At 32.5% G+C, this 26,515-nt stretch overlaps 1 protein-coding gene across 3 annotated transcripts in view; it reads right to left on the reverse strand.

Annotated features, from left to right (window-relative positions):
- WAPL (WAPL cohesin release factor) overlaps window positions 1-26,515 on the reverse strand; it is an 88,976-nt gene that overhangs the window by 2,914 nt on the left and 59,547 nt on the right. For all 3 annotated transcript variants that reach the window (XM_051982371.1, XM_051982373.1, XM_051982372.1), the window contains exons 6-18: window positions 25,281-25,376; window positions 23,976-24,128; window positions 23,540-23,676; window positions 20,569-20,680; window positions 16,837-17,064; window positions 10,341-10,452; window positions 9,629-9,726; window positions 8,390-8,466; window positions 7,132-7,307; window positions 6,647-6,762; window positions 6,153-6,314; window positions 2,089-2,296; window positions 1,497-1,585 (exon numbers count right to left, since the gene is read on the reverse strand). In XM_051982371.1, coding sequence (XP_051838331.1) covers window positions 1,497-1,585; window positions 2,089-2,296; window positions 6,153-6,314; window positions 6,647-6,762; window positions 7,132-7,307; window positions 8,390-8,466; window positions 9,629-9,726; window positions 10,341-10,452; window positions 16,837-17,064; window positions 20,569-20,680; window positions 23,540-23,676; window positions 23,976-24,128; window positions 25,281-25,376 — 1,764 coding nt within the window. The remainder of the gene's footprint in view (window positions 1-1,496; window positions 1,586-2,088; window positions 2,297-6,152; window positions 6,315-6,646; window positions 6,763-7,131; window positions 7,308-8,389; window positions 8,467-9,628; window positions 9,727-10,340; window positions 10,453-16,836; window positions 17,065-20,568; window positions 20,681-23,539; window positions 23,677-23,975; window positions 24,129-25,280; window positions 25,377-26,515) is intronic.

Here is a 26,515-nt window from a genome sequence, read left to right on the forward strand (position 1 = left end):
ATTACATTTTATGTAATTTTTTTACATGATCTGTGCATATTTTCAAAAGCCCAGCTAATTAATCAGCTCAGGATTTCTGGGAAATACAAAATGGCTCCCTAAATGGCAGGTGCTAGGTTGACAGATAAAAAAAGGAAAAAACAATTAGCATATAGGTTTGTGGTTTATAAGAATCCAGAATGCTGGGAGAGTGGAACAAGAAGAGTGAAAACAAAATCTTTTCAGAAGTAAACAATATTGATTGGATTCTGAGACATAGTACTAGGAATCAGGAGGCCCCTAACTTTAAAACATTACATTTAGTGTCCTGAGATATATGGTTGTTTTTAATCAAGTTCCCCAAACCTGAACACGTCAGAATTGAAGTTATAGAAAGACTCCTTTTTCTGCCCTGCAGATCCTGACTCTTTAACTTAAAAATTTTCTCTTTAAGACTCTCAAACCTTAGGTCAACACAAACTAAGGACTTCTTTATTCACTGGAGAGAGGTTAGAAAAAGAAAAAGAAACAAGAAGCGTAATTCCTCAACCTAAGAAGCTCAAGATTTTGCAGGGATGATATTCCTAGATGATACTGAGCACCAAGAATCATCACCAAGATATAGGCATGAATCTAGAGCTTTTAGATAATATTTTACAAAGGAAGAGGGGTATGGGTTGAGCAAAAAGGAAAAATGTTCGCTACTCCCCTTCCCCCCTTTACCTTACATAGTAAGATAAAGAAGTAATCAAAGCAGGATTGGCTTTAGAGAATATCAAGCAAAAAGGATAGGATTAGAAAACCCTAGGCAAAGCAATTTTAAAGTTTTGTCTATCATCAATGTAGATTCATTGACAGTTACTAAGCCTATGATGGGTCATCATTTCACATTGCTATCCCAGAAAAGACAAGAACTAGGAGAAATGAGGGAGACCGACCAGAAAACTACTGTGGCAGAAATTTATATGTCGGGGACACAAATCTAGCCTAGTGAGGGTGCCAATGCATACAGGAAGAAACTAAAGGATACAAAAGATAAGAATATGATTTGGTGATTGAATGGAGAAAAATTTTAAGAAATGAAGCTCAATTTAAAATAACAAATTCACGCAATTATAGAAGAAAATATCTCTTCCTTCTAAATCTTTCTACTAGATTTGAATCCTTTTTGACTTTCCTTGAACATTTCACATATTATATAACTCTAAAAGTTCCTTGACTAATTTTCTGGTTCCTTTAAATCTTCTACATGATACCTAAACCTCTATGAAGACATGGCTCACTTTGTTAGTGATCAACATACTACTTTTGCAACACAAACGGGAACAAAATGACAAAGTATTTTTAGTAAAATTTTACCGATGATAAAAATATGAATACAGAAACTAAACTATCTCTTGTCACAGTGAAATGAAAAAAAACAAAACAAAACAAAAAAACTTAAACTCCCAAATTGTGTCAAATTGCTGATCCAAAAAAATTTATAATTCGAGAAAGAATTGAACTGTATAACTTACTGGACTCTCCTGGCAAAGACAGCCAAGAAGCAGTGCTGTGTATGAAGCAACGATGCAGTCTTCCATATGTTTACCAGCATGTTGAAGGGCTGAAAAATATTTTAAAATAATTTGAGAAAACAATATTATTTTGTGTTAAAAAAAAAAAAAACAACAACAACTTTAACTAGTATCTAAGTATCTTTACTTAGTATCTACTAAGTAAATAGTAGACACAATTACAATTCAGACCTCACGATTTTTAAAGCTGCCTAAATGTTTTCTCAACAAAAAAGTGAGACAAACATTTTTAATTTCAATGTAGCAATATCAAGTTGTACAATTAAGTACAACTCCAAACTGATTACAGAAGTCAGGCATAATGGGAGGCTACAGAAAGAAGAAATCAAATTAGGATTCTTAATATGTGACCCATAGGCAAGTTACCACAACCTTAGCTTTAATTTCCATACTTTAAAAAAAAAAAAAAAGCAGAGCTGTCATTTGTCATGTGCTATGGCACAAAGTTGTAAAGATGCTGTTAGACCTGAGAGTATGCCATAAACTGGCAATATATGTAAATATTTTCAAAACTAAAACAATTAAAACAGACCTTTATTGAGGTCAAGCTCCTCATCATCCTCCTCTTTCTTTTCTTTCTCTTCACTATTATCTGTCTTTTCAGCAGAAACCCACTGAATCTCTCCACTCGTTTCTTGCCATTCCCCACTTTTATCATGCTGAGCGGTGGGAGCTTCCTTGATCAGTTCGTCTGTCTGGCTTTCAGCCAACTGGGCTGCTCGCTCCCGCTCGAGGAATAACTGATTAAAAATAGTTTAAAAACAGTCAAAAGTAGATCACACTTTAAAAAAACCAGTTATGTATTCATGCATTTAAAATATTTCCCATTGTTTAAAATAAAGTTATTCCATGAAGGTACTAAAGTGGTGAAAAAGAATGACGACATTGATATTTTCCTTTGCTTTCCTGCTATATAACATCAGGGCAAAACCCAAAACAAACCCCATATTATAAATAGCACAATGCACCCACAGTTTGTGTATTGTCGACCATACTGCAACAGCACTCATCTGTTCTCAATTAATTTTTTGTGTTATTTTTGAAAACCAATGAATTTTTGTTGTTGCAAGTCTGAAAGGTCACAATAACGTTCCTAAGGCAGGGCAAGATCAATTAGAATCAAAGAGAAGACATGATAAGCATTAGAAAAGTAAGCTTAGACTTTATGAAATAAATGGGACCAGACAAAAAAAGAATTATCCAATTCTTAAAGGATGGCAAGCTACCGTAGCAAGGCAACATGGCTTCTTTATGGGAAAATCATTCTTGACAAAGTGAGAAGAATTTTTTGAGGGAATAAACATGCAGATAAGGAAAAAGTAGTGGCTATCATTTATCTAAGTGTTGTTTCCCCCGTTAGTTACTTTATGTAAATATGCCGATTACTGGTAGGACTGAAATGAATTGTTTTTAATTTAAAAAAAAATTTTTTTTTTGAGTGACAGAGAATTGCCTTAAGACAGAAAAAAGGATAGTACTAAACAGGGGTTTAATGGAGAATCACTAGGCTATCCTAGGGATCTATATCATTAATATTTTTATCAATGTCTTGGGAAAGGAAGTGAACAATAAAAAAAGATTCACCTAGGATTTGATGCCAAACCAAAGGAGGCAAATTACAGATCTTAGAAGAATTTGTAATCATGCAGAAAAATAGATAAATTTCCTTTTGAGCAAGTATAAAATAATGTACTTAGGAGGAAATAGGGGAATAGCCCCAGTTGTTTATAGATAATGATTCCTGAGCTGTCAGCTTTCAGTCAGGGAAGGGGATCTAGAAATTGAAGTAGATTTTTCTACAGTATCTTCAATGCATCTGATGCTAAAACAATCTAAAGGGGGGAAAGCATAATTATATAACAAAAGTAATGGAAACAAGGCGGGGGGAAAACAGTACCCCATAGAATATACTTGGAAAGAAATTTGTAATGCCACATGCAGTTCTGGTCACCAAATCTTAAGAAAGAAATAACAAAATTAGAAATGTTAAAATCAACTAAACTAACCAAAGGGTGAGATTAGCTTCCATGTGAGAAGAAACTAAGGAAACCAGAACTCCTCAAACTGGAAAGACAAACAGTTTATAAATCCAGGAAGAGTTTGTAGGGGAGAAAAAGGACATTTAAACCCAATCCTGGAAAAACAGAAATAAAAAAAATAATAATTTGACAATGAAAAGGCCTTATTTTAGGACAAAGAAAATACTACTTGATTTCTTTATAGTACACCAAGCATTTTAGAGAACAAGAAGGTTGACAATAAGCCTGAAAACAAAATAGATTTAAATTAATTCATAACAATACAGATTAAATAGGGAAGGATAGGGAAATCTGGGATTATCTACCCCACAGTTTAATCTTGGGGATTCTGCCAAAGAGAGGAAACTTTTCATTTAAGTTCTTTGGGGTTTGCAGCAAAAATGAGTACTTGATTTGGAGAGCCTACTAGTGTTTTCTCAAACAGCTGTTGCTAATTAACTGTCAATGTGTAAGATTTAAAATCTCAAGTAACAACAAAACATAAGAATAACTGACATGTTTATATGGCCTCCTATACTATTAAAAGAGTTTATATACATTACTTCATTTAATCCTCACAACTCTGTGAGGTAGATAAGGGCGGGAATTATGACCATCTGACAGATGAGAGAAAAAAAACAACAACAAAAAAACCGAGGCTCAGAGTGGGTAAATGACTTGCCCAAGGTCACACAGCTAGTAAGTGGCAGAGCTGGCACTTGAACCCAGGTCTTCTGACTCCTAGTCCAGTGCTCTTTCCATACCATGCTGCAACATGTGAGCCTCATTCAGGGGATCACCTGGGAAGAAATGCCTTGTGGGTATTAAATCCTGCTGTGTAAATAACACAGGTTAAAACAATAATCTTTCATTGTAGTTAAAAAAAAAAAAAAAAAAAAAAAGGTCATAAAATGCAATTTTAAAATTCAATTTAAGACCCCAGCCTTAAAAAGGAAAATGCTATCAGAAATACAGAACCAAAAGTTCTGAATGAAATAAGTCAAGGCACTTGCATATAATCATGCTATTTCTGGACCAAACAGATCCAGACCACAAAAGGCATTTCCTAAAGAATGGCTGAAGATCACCATCTGCAAAATGAACATCAATCTCTTATGAGGTCCAGATGCGACTGCTGAGATCTGCATTGTAACAATTTTAAAGCTGAAATTTCATTGCATTGTATTATTTGAATTTAGAACAAAACTTTTAAGCCCTTAGGGATGGGGGAAGAGACAAAATGAACAAGTTAACTTTCAATTACACTTTTGTAAAGGAATGACCCAAGATGACCATTTGATCAGTCTGTAAATCACATTGTGATATTAACTTTGACTAAAAAATATAATTTATACCTACTGGCCTCCAGTATCTTTCATGGAGAAAAGAACAAGGACTACATTTTGCTTAAGCTCTAAAAGGGTTATTGGCACGTAACTGAGAAAACTCTCAGAGAACTCTAGCCAGAATAGGGAGTTGAGTGGGGATGACTTTTAGGAATTCTTTAAAAGGAACTCAAGTTAGATGAAAGATGGGAATTAAGAAAAAGGCCTACTTCCTGATAATAACATCAGGGAAAACTCTTAAGACCTTTATTATTAAAGTTGTTATTTTATCGTACAGTACTTACAAGTAAAATTCTAAAAGAGATCTAAGGAAAATTTACTATTTCCAGGCTGCAGAGCAGGAAAAGGAAAAGGCCTCTCTAGGTGTTTTCTCAGATTAAACTATGTTAAACAACAACACACTTTACCCATACTCTTCAGGACTAAGTAATAGATTTGGTATTGAGCAGGACAAGGTACTCTATTTCTTCACTTAATGTCTATCATAGTACAAGACATATAAAAGGTATTTAGTACTTGTTTATGTCTCGTGGGAAACAATACAGTGATTACAGATCATCCACTTAGGAAACACAAAAAAATTAACTGTAAAAAACATTGCTTTTAATACAGAAAGAAAATTATGTGCCAATCTAATATTAATAGACCCTGAGTTTTCTTGAACCACTGAAATTTTCTTGCTCAATATTGTCTTGTAATCAAAATTAAAAACACCCCCACACTCCCAGAAACCCACTGAATTTAGAGGTGGAAGGAACCTAAATTCAAACCCCCTCATTTTACAGAAGAGGAAGTGGTGTTTTGGATTTTTTCCCCCCAAAGTCACAAAGTGAGAGAGTAAGCAAAGCTTGGATGTAAACCAATATCATCAGACTTTATCAGAAAGGATCCCTATCTATTAATCACATTGAGGCTTGAGATGAGGGTCCAAAGAAAATGAAAACTTTACAATATCATATTTAAACCAAAACTGGCATTATTGGTTCAAATCAACCACATCGTATACTTTAGCTCAGCTATCTCATGTGTAAGGACAGTTCAATTACAAAAAGTAGGATTTAAAAATCGAAAAAATAAAACAAGACAAACACATATTTAATTAAATTCCACAAAATGCTTAAATGTATATAACAAATGAAGAAATTAAGGCGCAACATAGAAAATTCTATAAAATTTTATTTTAACAGAAATTATTGATAAGATCTGCTTTGCAGTCTGAAGTTGTCACTTACCTGCACTAAAGCCTGAACTGCATGAATCTGTCCATCTATCCTTAAACTATCATCTCCTTCTCCGGCACAGAAGGAGTCAAAAGAGCTTGATGTTTCCATATTGACTAGACAGTGCCGATTCCGAGCACTATATTCTACTAGATTTATTAGTAGACCCAAGCCCTGCAAAAATAAAAAGGTTTTCTTTTTAACAAAGAAATTAAAACTCAAGTCTAGGTATTCTTTTTAATTTTTGGCCAACTGTAGCACAATTATTTTGATATTTTGTCACCCTGAAATTTGTATTTTTATCAAAACGAAAAAATAATTATGTTCCAAATTTAGATCAGCATTTCATTATAGTTTTTAGGAGAATTTTTTAAAAACCACATTTAAACTCAAATAAGAATCTCTGACATTTTCACTGACACAAGGTTTCAAAGGGGAAGCATTTTTCCTTCCATTACTTGAAAATATGTTTTCTCCATGTTTTTAAAAATGGATTTTTTTCTTACCAGCACTCGGATATCAAATCTTTGTTCTTGAGGTAGGAACTTTGGAACCTGAAGCACACAATTCATTGCTGTGCCAATCAAACCATCTTGTTCACCTGTTTTGGTGCTGCCCCATTCTGAAAGAATTTTGCAAGCAAGAGGTTTTTAGTTACCAATTCCTTTATGGAAACAATACATCAAATGTTTTCAAAATGGGCATTAAAATTAGGATGCTAGGACATCTAAGTTTTTATGTAATACCCTTTTATAACTCAAAAAGCTGAATATGAGACACAGCAACTGTGTATACTAAATTTCTGCTTCATCTTCTGGACTAGTTCTAAAAATTCCCTAATTTCTAGAATGACTAATAATTAACCAAAAGACAGTTATTGATTATTATGGTTACCGATAATTCTTGTATAAATGAATAAAAGTTTTTAAAATAATTTGCTTTTTCTATAAAATGTAATATAGTATACTATTAATTAGGAAAGATTACTTACCATTATCATTAGTTAAATTGAGTAACACACCAATGATGGCCCTCATACAGTCTTGCACTGCTTTACCCACATGGTTAGTTACATTCTGGTGGGGGAGAGGCTTACTATCAGGTAAACAAATACTATTTTCTGCGCGGTTATATCGCTGTATCAATTCTTCACAATGATGCAGAGCTCTAAAAAGAAAAACATTAGCTATCATACAAGTCATTTCACTTTAATGTTCTAAAATTACACCTTCATATGCATTTCTTTAAAACAGATTTTTATTTACACACACGTATATAGACACATCCTTTTGTTCAACTTTGTGATTTATCTTAAATTTGGATTTAAGATAAATCAATAGATCCCCCCAAGGATAGTAAAAGTACTCATCTTATCTTTACATGGGTTATATATGCAATTCCTCATTTTCAAGAATTACTTCTTCTTAATATATCTCTCACAAGCCCTCAAGTTTTCTTATGCTACCTTACAGATTCAGCATTCAATATAAAGAATCCCACATGATCTACCCCTCACACCCAACAAAAAAAGAATCAAAATATACTTTAGAATAATTGAGGATACAATTTACTTACTGTCTTGATAATACCTATCATTTTGGCTAGGAGCACCTAGCAATGGTACCAAATATGTCTTAAGTACAATATACATTTCACTACCAGCAGATTTCATAAGGCACAGAATCAGACTGAAAGAAAAAAGGATCAATCCCACTCTGATCAGAGAAATACTCTAATCTTTATTTCCTAACATGTTAAAGATTGTTTCCTAACGTTTCCATTAGGGTGGCCTTTCTAAAATGACTCCTTTTTCTATTTTAGTCCATACCCTTTCCTGTCTACTTTCTGCACTTTGCACATTAAGTCATTATGCAAGACTGGTGACTGAGGATGGCAATGGGAAGTGTGTGAGGGAGGGTGCTGGTGGCTTTATCTTTTGCAGGGAGGCCTGAGGGGCACTTGGCCTGGGATGCACAATGCCAGTTCAACCTGGCTTATAAAGTACAATTAAAGAGCCGAAAAACAAGTCTCCTGAATACATGTATGGGACTTGGTCTGAATTCCATTCCAATCAGTGACAACAAATTAGGACTCAAAAATAGCCAGCAGAGGTTTTTAACCCTACCAGTGCATTGGCTGAGTTTGATCACAAGAGAATAAATTACTGAAATAATAAACTAACAATTTATTCTTTCACCCTACAATTTCTCATTTAAGAAGTGCTTTCTTCTGTTTATTTTAGGACTTACTTTGCTGATGAAACAATAAGCTGTGAATCTTTGTATGCTATCAAGTAGCTTTGATTCTCTGGGTTATGCACTGTTACCTAAAAAGAGAAAAACGTACTATTTAATAAAGTATTACAGATTTGGTTTGCTTTGCATTTGTCTAGATAAACAGAAGAATTTCTTGAAACCTACCTTCCCCTGACAACAAATTCAAAATCTACAATGGATGTTAACAAAGTTAGATTAATTGGATGTTAACTAAGTTAAAGTCATGTGTTAAATATAAAAATACAATAAAATAAAGTTCAGCGTCTCATAAAGCCCACTGATTTAACCCTGTGAATGTGCAAGATGCTGTGTCCACATTGAACTTTTTAGAAATTAATGAAATAAAATAATCTGGAGAATAAACCATTTTTGAAACACCCCAGTGTTATTCAACAGACATTTTATAAAATGGATTACTTATTTTAATGCTATTGTTATTTTAAAAACAACCATTCTCACTCAATTTCAAATCAGATGGACAGAAAATGACACTTCTCAGTATATACATTCATAGGACTCTCTGAAGCCATCTAATTTAATCCCCTAACTTTAAAAATGAGGATATGAAGGTTCAGGTAAGCAATTTAGGTAAGATCTAAAAAGTGGTAAATGGCAAGCCTGAGTGCCTGCTTGAATTCTGACTCCATTCTTCCCACATCATATGTAATATGATGAGACTTAACACCCCAAGTTTATAAGAGAAAATTGAGGCCTGAAGAAAAGTAACTGGCTGGAAATGACCAGGGTTTGCAGGGGGGCTTTATATTTAGGTTCTTGTACCGTACCACACCCTCAATCCTTTACCTTTCTACTATTTCTGATATTGGTAGTAATCAGGCCTGATGGTTTTTGTTTTGTTTTGTATTTTTGCTGAGGCAATTGAGGTCAAGTGACTTGCGCCCAGGATCACACAGCCGGGAAGTGTTAAGTGTCTGAGACCAGATTTGAACTCAGGTCTTCTTGACTTCAAGGCTGGCACTGTATCCACTGAGCCACCTACCTGTTCCCAAGCCTGATGGTTTTTAAAAGAAAATTTTAAGGACTTGGAATTTTAGGCCACAACAAAACATAGTTAAATGTTCAATTAATAATGCACTGCCTGTTAATTACTGAATAAATTTTTGAAAATAAAAATAAAATTATGTGGCAAACTTCTTTGATCAATTCACACATAAATATTATTATTATTAATATTGTCCCTCTTATACTTACACTCTCTAAAACCCGTAAACATCTTTCTGCTCCCCATAACGAAGCTACCAGTTTCTCTTCATCTTCATCACTACTTAAATGATCCACACATTCTTTTACTATGAAAAAACAGGAGGAAATGAAAATACAGACTTCTAAATCTAATACATTTAAGTTATTTTCATATTACTAATAACACTGGCATTTCACTAAAATCATCCAAGGACTTATCTGTGAGATCAACTTATATAATTACTTTGCTAGGTCAGACATTAAACTCATTTGTAGGTCTAAGAGCAACCTCTTTTAAACACATTTCATAACGTACTACTAAAACTGTTTTGGGAAGGATCTTAAGAGTTATACTCCCAATTCAGCCCGTCACAGATTTTTATGAAATCAAAGAATTGCAGGGAAACTCTAGCACAGAATTTTTGCTTGCAGGAACATAAAAGATGAAACATGTATAGATTATATTCACTTATGTGTTCTTATTTCAACATGATGAAAATGTATTATTTTCTGCTAATTATGAGATCAAAATCACCAAAACTACTGGTAAATGATGCAGTAACTTAGCTTTCCAAAATACAACATAAAAGTATCTACTTAATTTAGTTTGTTTTAAAAAAACAAACACCAAATTTTTACAGAGTCAACGTGACAAACATTCCTTTGTAGATTGGTCCTAATTAAGATTTTAAATGTTACAGAAAATTTATGTCTACCATACCTTTATCTACAATATGATCAAGACCACCCAAAAGGCGCAATTCTTCTTTAAACCAGTCTCCTGCTCGCTTTGAAGTAAGTGACAATAATGTCTCCATTGCTAAATGTCCTGTCTGAAAGTTAGAATTTATTGTTAATGCACAGTATTTTAGCAACAATTTTCATATATAATTATTACTGATACAGACTAAAATAAATGCAAGATAACATTTGCATGAAATGACACAATAAAATATTACTAATGTTAAACAGAATGAATGATAAGGGAAGAAAAGGTTTAATGAAAGAAAAAGAAAAATACAACCCATTCTGTGTGAACACTCATTTGTATTCATTACTTACAAGTTACCCCCCCCCGCCAAAAAAAAGTTTTTCCTCATGCACATTTTATCTATTTTTCTCCCTTTTTGTAAAAATAAACTTATCTGCTGCTGAAAAGTTGTGATTTGTAGCTGTCTGCTCCCAGAAGATAATAAAGCTGGACAACTAGTCAGAAGATTACAGGGGACCCTTTCTTACTTTCTTAAATGTTAAATGTCTCAAGAAATAGGTTGAAAAATGTAAGAAAACAACAGTAGAAAAAGAACCTGACTTAGAAAGTTACTAGGGTGACAAAAAGAGCAAAACCCAAGTTCAGGAAAAGACAATGTTAAAAGGGCTACATGCAAAGTCTCAAAAATGGGAACGAACTGGTCTGAAGGCCAAAAGCAATTCCTAGAAGAGCTTAATTAAAACAGGAAGTGGAGGAAAGACTAGGAAAGAGAGGAGGAAAGGAGAGCAAGAAAAGAACAAACAGCTTCATAAAGGAAGTACAAAAATCTATGGAAGAAAATAACATCTTAAAAAAATAGAATAAGGTCAAATGGTAAGAAAGGCAAAAAATCTACTGAGAATTCTTTAAAAAGAATTGGCCAAATAAAAAAAGGTATACAAATATTCATTTAAGAGAAGTTCTTAAAAAGAAGAATCAACTAAATAGAAAAGGAGGTACAAAAGTTCAACAAATAATTCTTTAATAACTAGAATTGCCAATGCTAATAATTCCACAAGACAGCAAAAAACAAAAAAATAAAATCAAAAGAAAAAAAATTTGAAGGAAATGTAAATCTCACTGGAAAAACAGATCATTTGGAAAATGTACAGAGAGAGAATTTAATAAATTTTGGACAATCTGAAAGACATGATCAAATATAGAGCCTATATATTAACTTTCAAGAAATTATCAAAGAAAACTATCCTAATTAATATCCCAGAAACAGAAGGTAAAACAGACATAGAATACACTTACCACATCTCGGGATTAAAATAAAAACTTCTATTACAAACAACTCCAGAACTCCCACATCAAGGAGAAAAACACTGTGAAGCTAGAGTCCAATTTAGAATTAGAGGCTTACAATTAGATATTCTGGAAGGCAATGGAGTAGTCTATCTACAAGGACTGATTCTAATCTTTTACAAGGAAAAAAAAAGGACATTTAATATAAAAGAGGCCTTTCTAAGCATTACTGATAAGAAGACCAGAGTTGAATGGAAAATGCGGTTTTCAAATGTAAGACTTCTAAAGACGCATTAAAAAAAAAAAAGAGAGAGAGAGAGAGAGAGAGAGAGAGAGAGATTCAATAAGATTATGCTGAACAATTCTACATGGAAAGATAATATTTGTTAATTTCTTTCTCATTATTAGGGAAGTCAGGTGTAATTTACAATAACAGAGGGCACAGATATGATTATGACAGCAACATATTTCCCAAAAATAAAAGGATGAGAAAGAGAAGCACTGGGAAAGAGGATGATAAAGTGGGGTAAATTATTTCATATAAAGTTGTGAAAGAGTTTTATACTAGAGCAAAAGATGGGAGTGTGATCGCCAATATGAACCTTATTCTCACTGGAAATGGCTCAAAGTGAGTATAACAGTAGGAGGGAAAAGGACAAGAGAAGGACTAATAGAATGGAAGGTGGACTGGGTGAGACAATGGCCAGAAGCAAAACACTTTTGAAAGAGACAGTATTAGAGAAGAAAAAGAATAAAAAGGAAAAAGTAGGCTGGAGGGAAATAGTAATCATAACTGTGAAAATGATATGAACTCACCCCAAAAATGGAAGCAAATAGCAGAGTGAACTACATGAGTTAGCCATAAAAGAAAGCACAGGATAGTTTATAACCAAACAAGAGAAAGAGAGCATTACTAGATATAAAATAAAATAGAGTAATTCTTATTATTACGTTAAGTGAAAAAGTTTGTGCACAAACAAAACCAATACAAGTCAAGATTATAAGAAAAACAGGTAGGGAAGGGGTAAATTTCTCTGATAAAGAAAACAGAACTGAATTAAATTTATAAGATTACTAATTGATAAATGGTCAAAGAGTATGAAAAGGCAGTTTTTAGAGAGAAAACAAAAGTCATGTGTAATCATATGAAAAAATATTCTAAATCACTATTGATTAAAGAAACGAAAATTAATCAACTCTGAAATACCACCTCATTGGCTAATGACAAAATGTTAATAGAGATGTGGAGAATTTGGAACACTTGGTGGTGGTTATGAACAGATCCAAGCGTTTTAGAGATCAATTTGAAACTATGCCAAAAGTGCAATGAAAATGTACATACTCTTTGACCCAACAATATCATTATTAAATCTGTATCACAAAGAGATTTAAAAAGGAAAAAGTTCTATGTGTACACAAATATTTTATCGCAGCTCTTTTTGTGGTGGCAAAGAACAAGAAATTAAGGAGATGCCTATTAATTGGAAAATGATTGAACAAGCTATGCTATCTGATTATGAGGGAATGCCATTGTGCTATAAATGAATGCTTTCAGAAAAATCTGGCAAGACTTAGATGAAGTGATACAAAGTGAAGTAAGAAGAACCAAGGAGAACAGTATATACAGTAACAGCAATATTATATGGTAATCAACTACCAATAACTAATGATAAAGTATACTACCCAACTCCAGAAAAGTAAAACATGCATCTGAATGCTGATTACAGCATACTTTAACATTTTATTTTTCGGGTTTTTTTTGTTTTATTTTTTTGTCTGTACATAAAAGAGGTACAAAAAACTTGCCAAAGATTTTAGCAAGCAATTCAACAACAAAAAAAAATTCTAGTGCAAAGCTCTTATTTCATCACTTTGTGCAACAGACTACTGGGCTAATAAGTGCAAAAAGACACAACAAGGTCAGGATTCTAAGATACCTTGAAATAAGCTAGTATATGGAACTAAATTTCAGTTGAAATAAATATAAAGTGTTCTAATAAATCATTGTCACCGTTATTAAAAAAAGAGAGAGAGAGAGAGAGAGAGAGAAACATGGTAAGGCAGTACTCCATTTGAAAAAGATCTGAGGATTTTAGTGAGCTAGGAGCTGAATATAAGTTAACAATGGGATATTACAGCCAAGAAAGTAATGCAATCTTAAGAAATGCCATAGTGTCCTAGAATAAGGTAAGAGACTCATTCTTTTGGATGCCTTGGGCATCACATTTTAAGAACAGCATTAAACTGGAAGGAGTCCAGAACGCCAAGAAACGAGGCAAAAGGTTGACTTAAAAGCTACAGAAATGCCAACCTCAACAAATCTGGGACTATGCCAAACTTTATTCAGACTAGTTGGGATGGAAGAATCAAAAGCAGAAGGGTACATTTCCACACCTATGGAAAGTTAGGTGGAGATATTTTTTTGAAAACAGAAACATGGATGATTGTATTAGGGGTCATTATTTACAGTCTCCCAGTAAGATGGAAGACCACTAGGTTATACCATCTGCACTGACACAATATCTTCCAAACCCTTAGGCCTAGGGAAAACACCAACACTAGTTTGATCTAAGCTGAATTGTCCTTTGAGGTCTTTTATCTTCTAATTCTAAAGATTTCTGAGCATATATCAATGAAGTGCTTAGAGAGCAGGCCCAAGAAACAGGAATTGTTAAATATCTATGTTGGAACATAAAGCTGAGAAGGTAGCGATCAATGGGCTTATCATACAGCCTTAAAATACAATGGTAATAAAGAATACAAGGGTTCAGTAAAGATAAACGCTCAATATTAGTTTTCCTTTCTCACTCTGAAGTCTATGTTACAGGTTCCTCTACCAAACAAAACATCAAGTCATTCAGCAGATCAAGGTGGTTTTTTAAAACTGTCAAGTGAGGAGTCTTATTTATGTGAGACATATTATGGATCATCAATATAGTAATTTAGGAGAAAAAATAAATATAAGAAATGGAATTTCTATTATATGAAAAAAAAGGAATATGAATTTGCAACTATAAAGCCAAAGTTACCCAACTGTATACTTATGTAATAGGTCTCTAGGTCCCTCCCCCAAAAAATATCAAAGAAAGAGGAAAAGGATTATATGTACAAAATAAGTATAATAGATTTTTTTTGGTAGGAGCAAAGAATTGGCTACTAAGTGAATACCTAACAATTGTGCAATACCTGAATAAAAATATGAATGTAATGATTATTATTATGCCATTAAAAATGAAGGGGAGGTTTTAAAGAAACCTGGGAAGACTCATATGAACTGATGAGAGCACAGTAAGCAGAATTAGGAGAACAACTTAAACTATAACAACACCACTATAAAGAAAAAGTTAAAAGACAAGAATTTTGATCAACTCAATGACCAACCAAAATTCCAGAGGGCTGATGATGAAGCATGCTACCCACCTCTTCACAAAGAGGTGATGAACTCAGGGTGCAGAATGAGACATATTATTTTTTGGAGGTGGTCAATGTGGGAATTACCCTAGGCAAGTCACTTAACCACTCTCAGCCTCAGTATCCTCATCTGTAAAATAGGGATAATAATAGCACCTACCTCACATGGCCTTTTGTGGATCAAATGATAGTACAAATTTTATTTTTTTAAATAAAGCTTAAAGCACTATAAGTGCTAGCTAGTCTATCATTATCATTATTGACCACACAATTATTTACAAGGATCTTTTTCCCCCAATGGGGGCAAGGAGAGGTTTAAAAAAAAAAAAGTTGATAAATGCAAGTCTAAATATAAAGGAAAAAGGGGGGGAAGGGAGGGAAGACATGGAAACAAGAACCATAAATTACAAGCACATAAGGTATAGCTACCACTTTAAAATATATCACAAGAATTTTAATATAATAAGAGTACAAATCTTTTTTTTTTAATTGTAAACTGAATTACCTTTCATTTATTTATTTTTTTTTGAAAATTTAATTTTATTTAATAATAACTTTGTATTGACAGAATCCATGCCAGGATAATTTTTACACAGCATTATCCCTTGCAATCACTTATGTTTCGTTTTTTCCCCTCCCTCCCTCCCCCCAAGAGTACAAATCTTTTAAACAAAGGTATGTAGAGCCATTAATATACCACTTGGGCTCGTTTCTACATTTACTAATTTAAACTTTTTTGGCAACCACCAGTAAATGATAGTAAATGCTTATTTCAATTATACATTTTCTCACTCCACTATTTATACCAATATTTAAAGCCTCTGATTTTTCCTAAGTGAGGGAAACAAAACCCGAATGTTTCCTAAAATAAAAATTTGTCCAAGTTAAATAATTTGAAATGAATCACAGAAATATGTAGAAAATTTCTACTACTAATAAATCAATTATACCAATGTAAGGGGACTAAAGAGGAGAGCCATATCTTAATATATAGCAGCTACAAACTCATTTCATGTTGTGAGTAAATTTAGCAATATTATATTAGGCTTCTTAAATTTCTACAGATATTGGCTGGATTGTAAAGTGAATAGAATACTAGTCCTGGGATCAGGAAGACCTGAGTTCAAATATGGCCTTATCTATATTAATTTTGTGATCCAGTCAAAAACTTTATATCTGCCTCAGTTCCTTAAAATATATAAAGGGAATAATAATGGTACTTACTTCCCAGAACTGTGGTGAGGGGGAAAAAATGAGGTAATATTCAAAAAGCATTCTTCAAATCTTAAAGTACCATGTAAATACTAGTAATAATTCATCATATCTGTATCAATGTTAACACTTCAAAATATTCTGAAAGTCTATGACGACTTTGACAGATCATTATATATTTTAAAACAACTTATTCAGAGTAACTTATGTGTAACAAGCAATGAACACAGCATTATTTTAACAAAAGCCTAAGAATTATTTGTATTACCTACCTCAGAAATATTATGGTAAGAAAATTTTATTTAATGAGATATTAATTTAAATGCAATTGGAGTAAGAAAAACATTCTAACAATATGAGCGAGTTACTCTTATTAGCCAAACCCATTCTTTTGATGATACAGGTACCAATTATCACAAAACTAACAGCATAAACAAGAATACAACACACATCTTGCCCCCCAGTTCCTAGACTCTTTCCACTTGTTATTTCTTTTTATAAACATAATGGGGGCAAAGTTTAATTTCATGAACAATCATCAAACAATTTCTCTATACAGGGGTGTCAATTTAAATAAAGTTTAAGGAAGACCCACCGTAATGTTTTCCAAATCAAGGTGTTTGTTGTGTACAGTTTCACAAAGTCGCCGGATTTTTTCTTTAATTTTGTTCATATCCTTTTCATTCAATAACTTTGATGATGAAGCATCTTGTTCCAGCTCTAGAAGTCGAATCATAAGATCTAGACTAGCTCTATCAAGATCCATATTCAAACGATCTCTACTTAGTATATACATAAGAGCTGCTGTACAAAGGGACAAATTCTTTGAAAACAAAAACAAACAAAAAAGAAAGTAAAAGAAAGAAAAAGGCTGTAAGTAGTATGTCACGTTTTGGGTAAATGAGCCAAAAGTTCTAATTTTATAAAGTCAATATTCTGAAAATATGAGAAAGACTAAACTGATTTACATAAAACAATGATTAATTTTACTTAATAAGTAACCAGAATTTTTATTGCAATGATGTTCAAGTTCCTAGCATACCATATTTATTGAATGGATGAAATAAACACATTTGGATTACACTTAAATATGATCAGTTATATAAAAATAAGGTAAAGAATATATTATAAGTCATTGATCTTATAAACATGTTTTATGGTTTCAGAAGACCTTCACTAAGGCTAAGTGACCCATTTACACTATATGCATTAATGGCCAGATTCTTTATTTGAAACATTACCTCTTCCCAACCACCATTCTTAATTTCAAGTATCATATATTGACAAGACATCAGAGAAAGCAGCATTCTAATAGTGTAAGTTCTTAAAAGTCCTTCTGCTCAAATGACTATATTTCACAGCAATTAACTTTAAAGGGCTTAACTAGCTTAGTATTAATTTGTTGTTGCCAGGGAGGAGCACAAAAAGTGAAGATAAATGTGACAGTAAAATGAGCTTAAAAGAATGTGTTACAGGAGAGAACCCATTAGGTTTCACAAATTCCTAAACAATTTATTGTCTTCAAACTACCCAGGATGTTCACATTCCACAAAAATTCAATAAATGCCTGTACTGGGTACATGACTCTGTTCAGGTATTTTGGGGAATCTAATACAGGCTGCATCCTCAAGAATCTTACAATTTAGCTGGGACAATGCAGAAACATGTATGTAAACAAATATGTAAACTCATATTTTTACACTGACATTTTTGAGGTATAAGGTAGGGTTGTGTGTATATGTGTATACACACACACACACACACACACACAAAATACATCAAAAATGTGTGTGTGTATAAGGCAGTACTTTTTGTAATGGCAAAAAATTGGAAATAAAACATTGAATCATTAATTACGGAAAGTCTAACAAAGGTATGCCACATGAACATAACAGCTGTATTGTCAAGAGGAAACACCAAAAGAAAAACACGGAAAAATTCAAATGAACTCAACAATTACACTAAAGCTTTAACAGTTTGCATAAAACTAAAACTTTTTTTGGCTAAGGCTTAGATCTATGATTTTATTAATATAGAGAACTCTATTCAGGTCAAGAAATGCATTCAGCTTAAGTGCCTTGCTCTTTTTGACTTTAAGGCTGGTCTCCTCTATCCTGCATGGCACATTTCATCTCACGAGAGAAAAAAATTAATTTAAAATAATTGAGAATGTGAAAATATTAAGTACTAAGGAATTTACTGGTGTGAGTACTTCCTAAACATTTGACTTTAGGAGATTCACTGCTTGCTTTTTTGTTTGTTTGTTGTTGTTTTTGCTGAGTTAATTGGGGTTAAGTGACTTGCCTAGGGTCACACAACTAGGAATTGTTAAGGTGCCTGAGACTAGATTTGAACATAGGTCATTCTGATTTCAGTCCTGATGCTCTGTCCACTGCACTACCTAGCTGCCACCAAAGATTCATTACTTACACTGACCAAAAGAATTCATCACAGGATAGCCAATCTCCTAAGAATGAAATTCTGCTCTTAATAGACATACACTTACAGACCTTTTAGCCCTAAAATATATTCATCTGTTGGTGTAGACTTGAAGAGTTTGCTACAATTCTAAGAAAATATAGCATTGTTTCAGCAACCTTACTCTTCAAATCTTGACCTTTTAAAACTTACTACTTAAGACGTAAACATATGACTAAACAAATCAGGAAGCCGTAATGATTTTCTTGTAGCTAAAGTCTTTTAAGCATAAACAAATTTATGATTAAAATCACTGGACCAGAAATTATTAAAAAATTATTATTCAGGGGCAGCTAGGTGGTGCAGTGGATAGAGCTTAAGTTAGGAGGACCCAAATTCCAATCTGCCCTCAGACATCATAACACTTCCTAGTTGTATGACCCCGGGCAAGTCACTTAACACTAATTACCTCAGAGGGAATATATTATTCAGTTGAAATTAACTGAGTATGAGAATCAACTTTTATAATAAATATAGTGCAACTCCAGATTCAGTCCCAATTAGATTAAAATGAGATTAGGAAATATCATGTCAATGTCATTGAACTTATAACACCTCTGCACTACAGCACATTCATAAAACAAATTTATCCATTTCAAAGTAAACTTTTAAGGATGAAAAAAAATCATAGACATATAATGTTTAAACAGTTTACCAAGTCACATTATCTCATCTTACACATTAGGTTAAGTGATTTGAACATGACAGCATAGCCAATGCAGATGTGAGATTCAAACTCCAGTTTTTTGACTTTAAGACTGTCTCTCTAACTATTATGCCATATTCCCTAACACCTAATTTTGTCTTATGAATACAGCAGTCTGCTTGTATAGACCTCATTATCACTTGATCTTCTCTGAATTGTTTTGGTCTTTAATCAAATTTTCAAGAATAACCCTCTCAAACTGGACAAAACAATACAACTAAATTAACAAATTCCATCCCTACTTTTTTTTTTTTAAAAAAACCTATACTATATTTTTAGTTGGAAAAAAAAAAAAAAACAGGCACTTTTACAAAAATGTGGTATGTCCTAGTTTAGTATGTAGTCTCATCTTTTTGCAGATCAAGGATCATGTAACAAAACTATAATTTAATTACTGGAAAGATGCAAAGTAAAAGGCAAGTTTAATTAGTTACTACTAAACTATTAACTATGGTAGTAAAACATAAGTAGATTTTAGCATGATGATAACAACAAAATGGATTCTAGTTAAAATCAACTTCTAAATCAAAATTCTAACACGGTTTATACAAATGTAAACATACCAACGTTGACTCAACTCTACAATACAATAAACCTACCAGACCACTTGGTTTTGTGGATAGTAGAGCATATGGAAGGAAAAGATAACTAGGAAAACTCCATTATTGTTTACATATAAATCTTTGCCTAAGTCTAATCATCTTCTATTTGCATTTAGCAATTCCTTGTGCCACATTCAGTCACTAGGACTATTTTCCAGATCACTTTCTCTCTTTACTACTAGCACTTAACTGCATTAGAAAAAATAATTTCTCAGAACATCTTACCAATCATAAGAAATATAGTACAGGGCTTTCAGATTTAAGCATTAAATATTAAATACAGATTAGGAAAATAAAAAGAAAAATGGAAAATATACTTAAGAAAACATTTTCAATTACTCAGAATTTTTTTAATAACACAGATGAACTGAAATTATAAGTACCAAGCTTCAATATTTTCAATCAGATAATTACAATAAATATAATTTCAAGAAATAAATGTTTCCATGAGAAACTACCAGAGGAGAGGGAATTTAGAACTCAAAATTTAAAAATTTGTTAAAAACAAATAACCTTTAAAGACCCTAGAAAATCATCATACCTGGTGGTGCTGTGAATCATCCAGTGTTTTAAAAACCATGGCTACCATCCCATGTGCTCTCAGGTGCATTCGGAAACCGGGCATGGCGCATTTAGTGGCCAAGCTAATAACACTGTAAGAAAATGATGTATGTGTAGCCAACAGTATTAACTTCTGATTTACTGATTATTAAAAACAAAACAAAAACCATGTTCTGAATGAACAAAATGCAAGTCTTTACTGAATATATGTACTGGGTGCATTATGTATGTGGGTAAAGCTATATATAAATAGTTGCAGTGAATAATACATTTCAGTGAGACTGGAGGCTTAAGTGATGTGTCAAAGGCCCAGAAGATAATTGAAAAAAAATTAGCAAAGCAGGACTTGATTCAAGGCCTCTCAATACAAACCCAGCAATATGTTTTCACTGTAGTACACTGTGTTTTATGTGAATGAACACAAAATATATTTTGGATGCTTCAATCTCATTCCCAAGAGGTCTCTTTCCAAGCCTAATTCTATGTTCTGATCATAAGTGCTTTCCAAGTGCTATTTTTCTTAGTTTAGTTTTTTTTTTTGAACTATGCTACACTTACCAGAGCATTACAGTAAAATTGGTCTATTTATTCCCTATTGTTCAAATCAGGATGATCCCTCTCTATCCCCATTAAGTCAGAAGTTATTTATGGGCAGGGTTGAATTACCATTTACTGAACTGAACTCTTAAAAGTAAAAGTAATTTAAAAAAGAAGAAATTACTTCACCTGAATTTTACTATGTAATGGATCTGTTAACAAAATATTCTCCTGGCTTGACATGCATTGACTACATATGACTAGGTCATAAAGTAAGTAAAATCAAGCAATAGCTTTACCTGTTATAATCAAATTAAATGAAATAGAACAGTATCAAACTAAAGAATTAACACTATGCTCATATAAAGCTGGCTATTTGAAATCTTTCTATATCTTGCATCTTAGTATCTATATATTAAGACTTTCTTATGATTATACTAGTTAAAGGACCTTTTCTCAGAGTAAATAACTTCCCTAGGTCTTCCTAATTACAAGCCTAACATTCTGTGCCATACACACACAATGCATTACTTGTAACTGGGATCATTTCTTCAGGGAAAGTAGGGAGAGAATTTCTTTAAATCTGTATTTCAACTAAATTGAAGGGAAATTTTTTTTGTTCCTGTACAGATTGGAAAAAGTAGGCAAAATCATGCTAACTCAGAAGTCAAACAAGGAAGACTATCATGTTAAAAGATCTGCTCTTTGTCTAGTATGAAAAATGGGCTAGGGAGTGATCCTTGACTACTATCTCCCTTCCCTTTATTATTTTCTGTTTAATTCCTGTTTCTGGACATCAAAAGAAGTTGCTCTTAATAGGAGAGAAGGAACAAAAGCATTAAGGCAGCATAAGTGCTTATTACATGCACACTCTATCATTTCTAATTTACATGGCTATGTTAAATTTAAAATATATTTGTATCCAGGTATAAGAACACGACTAATAAAAATGTTTGATGAGTTAAGATGATTGCAATTTACTTTGGCTGTTTTCTAAACTTATGAATTGGTAGACATTTAGTACACATAAGGGTAAAGTTTAGCAGGAATGAGTATTTTACTAATGTCAATGCAAAAAAGATTCCACTGATTTGCTTAACTGGATAGTGTAACTACAGAAACAAAGATTCTCAGTAGTATATCTGATAATAGTATTAGATATGGCTTTCCTAGGGTCCAATTCTGGCCTTAAATCAATTATGCCAAAGTTTCTCCACTGGCAAAGTTCTGATTGTCCAAAAGTCAAAACAGATTCTTAAATATGCTGGCTTCCTTTCCTCATCAGTTCCAGAACCTAATGTGAGGTTCATTCTATGTTTATTTCCAAGTGGGTCCCAGAAAACTGTGCATTGCTAGAGTAGTAATGTGAAGTTACAAAAAGCAGTGGGCTGACTGCTTTTTGGTGTCTACCATTGGTGAGTTAGAGGTAAAACTGCTAAGGCAAGTGAATATAAAATATAGAATCTCCCAAGCCATCCAGTTTTAAACAAGCAGAACCTGACCAACAATTCTCTTTATGTCTGCTTCAATAGCTCCAGTGAGAGAGAACTAACTACCTCCAAGGGATAGTACCGTTTTCACTTTGAGACTGTTCTAATCACAAGAATCTACTTATAACAAGCCTAAATTGGGCTCTGTATGTTTTGAATTCCCAATAAAGAAAAAGTCAACTATCCTATTAACCCCTTCCCCCACAAAGTATTGGAATAATTAATGAAATGTTTTAAATGAATGGGTTTTTAATTTCAAAATGTGGAATCATTGTGTTATGTGGACAATATTTCAATGTAGAAAGTTATATGTGCTATTCTTTTTAACCACCATAGTGAAGAATATTTCATTTAATCTAATCATAAATCTAGTCATTTATCTAAGAATTGCAATATTAACTGATCTACTTTTCAATTACAAAAAGGAAAACATTTGCTTTGAGAAAATGTCTAGAAAATAAATTATTTAAAAATTTAACATTCCAAAATTCAATTATTTTTTAGAAAATAAACTAAAATTAGCTATTGTAAGAACAGAAAATTATTTAAAAATTTAATATCCTGAAAAATAATGTCTGATTATAGTATTTGTATACTTAAAGGTTTATAAAGAACTTTCTATTCCTTCTCCCAATTTATCTTCCTATTTTACAACTAAAGAAACTGAGTTAACAGGTTAAATTACTTGTTCATATCTAATTAGTGTAAGGAACAAGACTTAGAAGAGTTACCTCTTGACCAATCAATTTAACTTGCAGGCTACTTGCTATCATCACAGCATACTTTGAAGTAATTGGTCAAAAGCTTGTAGCTGTAAAACTAAAAATTCTCTCTAATTGTTATCCCTATTTTGTACAATTCTTTTAAAAGTAAAGTACTCTGAAGGGAAAAAAAAAGTTTTTTTCTAGAATACTTGTCACTTACCTAAGGCAACGTGTGTTTAGAGGCTGTGTGCTCTTTAAGCCACTTAACAAATACTCAATATCATCAGTGAACTCCTGATTTTCACCAAATTCCACTACATCGTTGAAGTGCTTCACATGCTGAACAACAGTGTATAACTGGAAGAAAATGTTGGTTTCTTTTTCAATTAAAACAAATTTAACAATACACAACATTGGATCTAAAAATTTTGTTGCATAACATATTACTTGGAGAATTTTTATAAACTGATTTATAAAATACTTCAAAAGCAGAAAAAAACATTTTATAAAATAATGAAAGATGAAAGACAAGTTACATGTTTCATGATTGCTTCTATTCAGGGTACCAAATCAGTATTTCTAATAAAAATAAGGCCAATGAATATCTATATTCAAAAAATTCCTCATCTAAAACAAAATCATACACATCTGCTTACTTCTTTGTCTTCTTTCCTACATTTCAATGCAGTTACTATTTCTTGGTAGGGTTGAGTAGGTATCGTCACAGTTTTTATTACTTTGGGTGGTGGTGCAGGAGCCTTAAAAACTCCATCATCTCTCTGAATTGCCTCCTTTGAAGAAAGCCTCACCTATTAATAAAAAGGTATTAAATTAGCTGTTCTAAGCATGTACATACATATAGAGTTAACACCACACTTATCCGGAACTTATTTATCCGGCAATCTCACCCATCTGGAACACAGCAGCAGAGAAACAGGAAGCAAAAAAGGCCTCTGAGCAGCTAAAACAGATGTTATAAAGTCCATGCACTACATAAAGCTCATGCACTTTATTAAGGAACGGCCCTTAAACTCAGAACCTATATAGTCTTATTTTGGTTATTTGGTTTAAGCCCATAACAGATTAGAAGTAGCAAATTAGAAGGGGTAACAAAGAGCTGCCATAGAAAAGACCTATCAACTATATGAAGAAGTGAAAGCTGAAAGGAAGGGGAAAAGATAAAACCTATTTAAAAACAAAAAACAAACAACAACAAAACCCCACACCTCAGCCAGAAATGGCAACTACGAAGAATAATGCATATTTTAAGAGTTCTGAATAGCTTCAATCCTGTTATAAATGTTGAAACATTAATTTTCAGATAGAGAACACATGAATTATTCTTTCTGAACAAAATAATTATCAACACAGTCCTTTGCAAACAGGTTTCAACCTGAATTAGCTTGGAATTAAGCCACTATTACTGAGATGTAAAAAGCATAATTTACCATATGGAAGAATGTATTACCAAAAAATTAAAACAAAATTCCAATAAATAGAAAAAATGATTCTCAATTTAAATTATTTAATTCTTGATGCTGTAAACAGAATTATTTCATATCTGAAAGTCTGTTTTCAATACACTCATGGTACTGCAAATGAAAAATTGCCCAATTAGGAGAGACATTCAGTATCTCCAGGTTCCCACAATGTCTTGAGAAATTTTATGGAATCAACAATGATGTAATTAAAAAGATGTCACTAAATCAAGCTATAAGTACTCATTCTTAGATTTTTTTCAGACTTGAATGATACTATATTGAATTATAGTATAACTTTCCAAATTTCTTTTAAAATTTGATTTCTATTGAAAACTATCTTTATAAATATTTGAAAAAATAAAATACTATTGAAAAAAAATTTGCTTTCTATTCTTTTATTTTTCAAACAACATGATATGATGAGGCCACTATGCCACTATTTAAGATGAACACAAAGGTTAAGAAATGCAGGCTACTTACTGCGACACTCTGAGTTTTCAATACTGGCGGGGCTGGGAGCTCTTCTGACTCTGGATGATTCCAATGTCTAGCATTATAGACAGCTTTTGTAGGTGACTAAAAATGAAGCAAGGAAAACACATCTCATTTCTGTGTTACTTGTAAAGTCTCTTTTAATGATTCAACAATAAAGTATTACAAGCTTAGAATTTAGTTAACGGAAATAAAACCTAAAATATGTGTGTTAAAAAGGTAGGTGTTGGTTTAGATTAAGAGTGAGTACTTTTTTAAGTATGAGAAGTCTGTACCATAGGTGTTATATAAGAAAAATGACAGAATCAAGAATCCAAGAACAGGTTGGATTTGGAGGAGATAGACAAACCAGTTTAGTAGGTATTATAATAATTCAGGAAGTAGAATGAGCACTGTACTGTAATTCAGAAGATGTAGTTCTGCAAACAGTTTTAATTTGCGCATTACATGAACAGAAAATAAATTACAAATATAGATAATATGGTTCTGATGACAGCACTGGGAAAAAAAAAAAAAGTTGAGAACACTATTACTTGGAAGAAACAGAAACACAACAGACCTTTTAGGCCCCCTTTAACCTTGAGTTAAATCCAACTTGTAATGGAGCCTGTACCTCAGGGAAAAAAATGCTACCAAGTAGATAATCTTTCATCTTCTTATAGAATCCCTGAACCCTATCTTGTCTCAAGAGAGCTCCTTCCAATTTTAGATAACTTCAATCATTAGGAAGTAAAGTTCCTCCCCCCCAATACACATATATATTAGGAACTTTTCTATAATTTTCATAATTTGTCCTTTGGAGTCAAATATTTGGCTTAAGTCAATACTTTAAAATAGTGAATACTAAAATACATACACACTCACACTCAAAATCAGGATATTTTGATTTGATGATTTTCTTTAATAATGTCAAAAAGTCATAAAAGTCCTGTCTCCACAATTTTTCATCATTTCATTGAATGGAAATTAATAATTTGCAACGTAACTTATATAATCTAAAGTTCTATAATGATTTCTTCTCATTATGAAGAATCATATTTCCTTTTATAATTACATTAACTATGCCTAAACAACTGTATGTTTATTATACCATTTTAAAACAAATTCCATGAAAAATAGCAAAAAGAAAAAATTTAAATTTCTCAATTTAAATTACCTTCAGTTACTTTAAAAGTTAACAATGTCAAATAATTTGTAAACTGGAACATTCCCTTCTAAAACTA

This window comes from Antechinus flavipes, chromosome 2, assembly GCF_016432865.1.
Source record: "Antechinus flavipes isolate AdamAnt ecotype Samford, QLD, Australia chromosome 2, AdamAnt_v2, whole genome shotgun sequence".
In the NCBI taxonomy this organism is placed as follows: domain Eukaryota; kingdom Metazoa; phylum Chordata; class Mammalia; order Dasyuromorphia; family Dasyuridae; genus Antechinus; species Antechinus flavipes.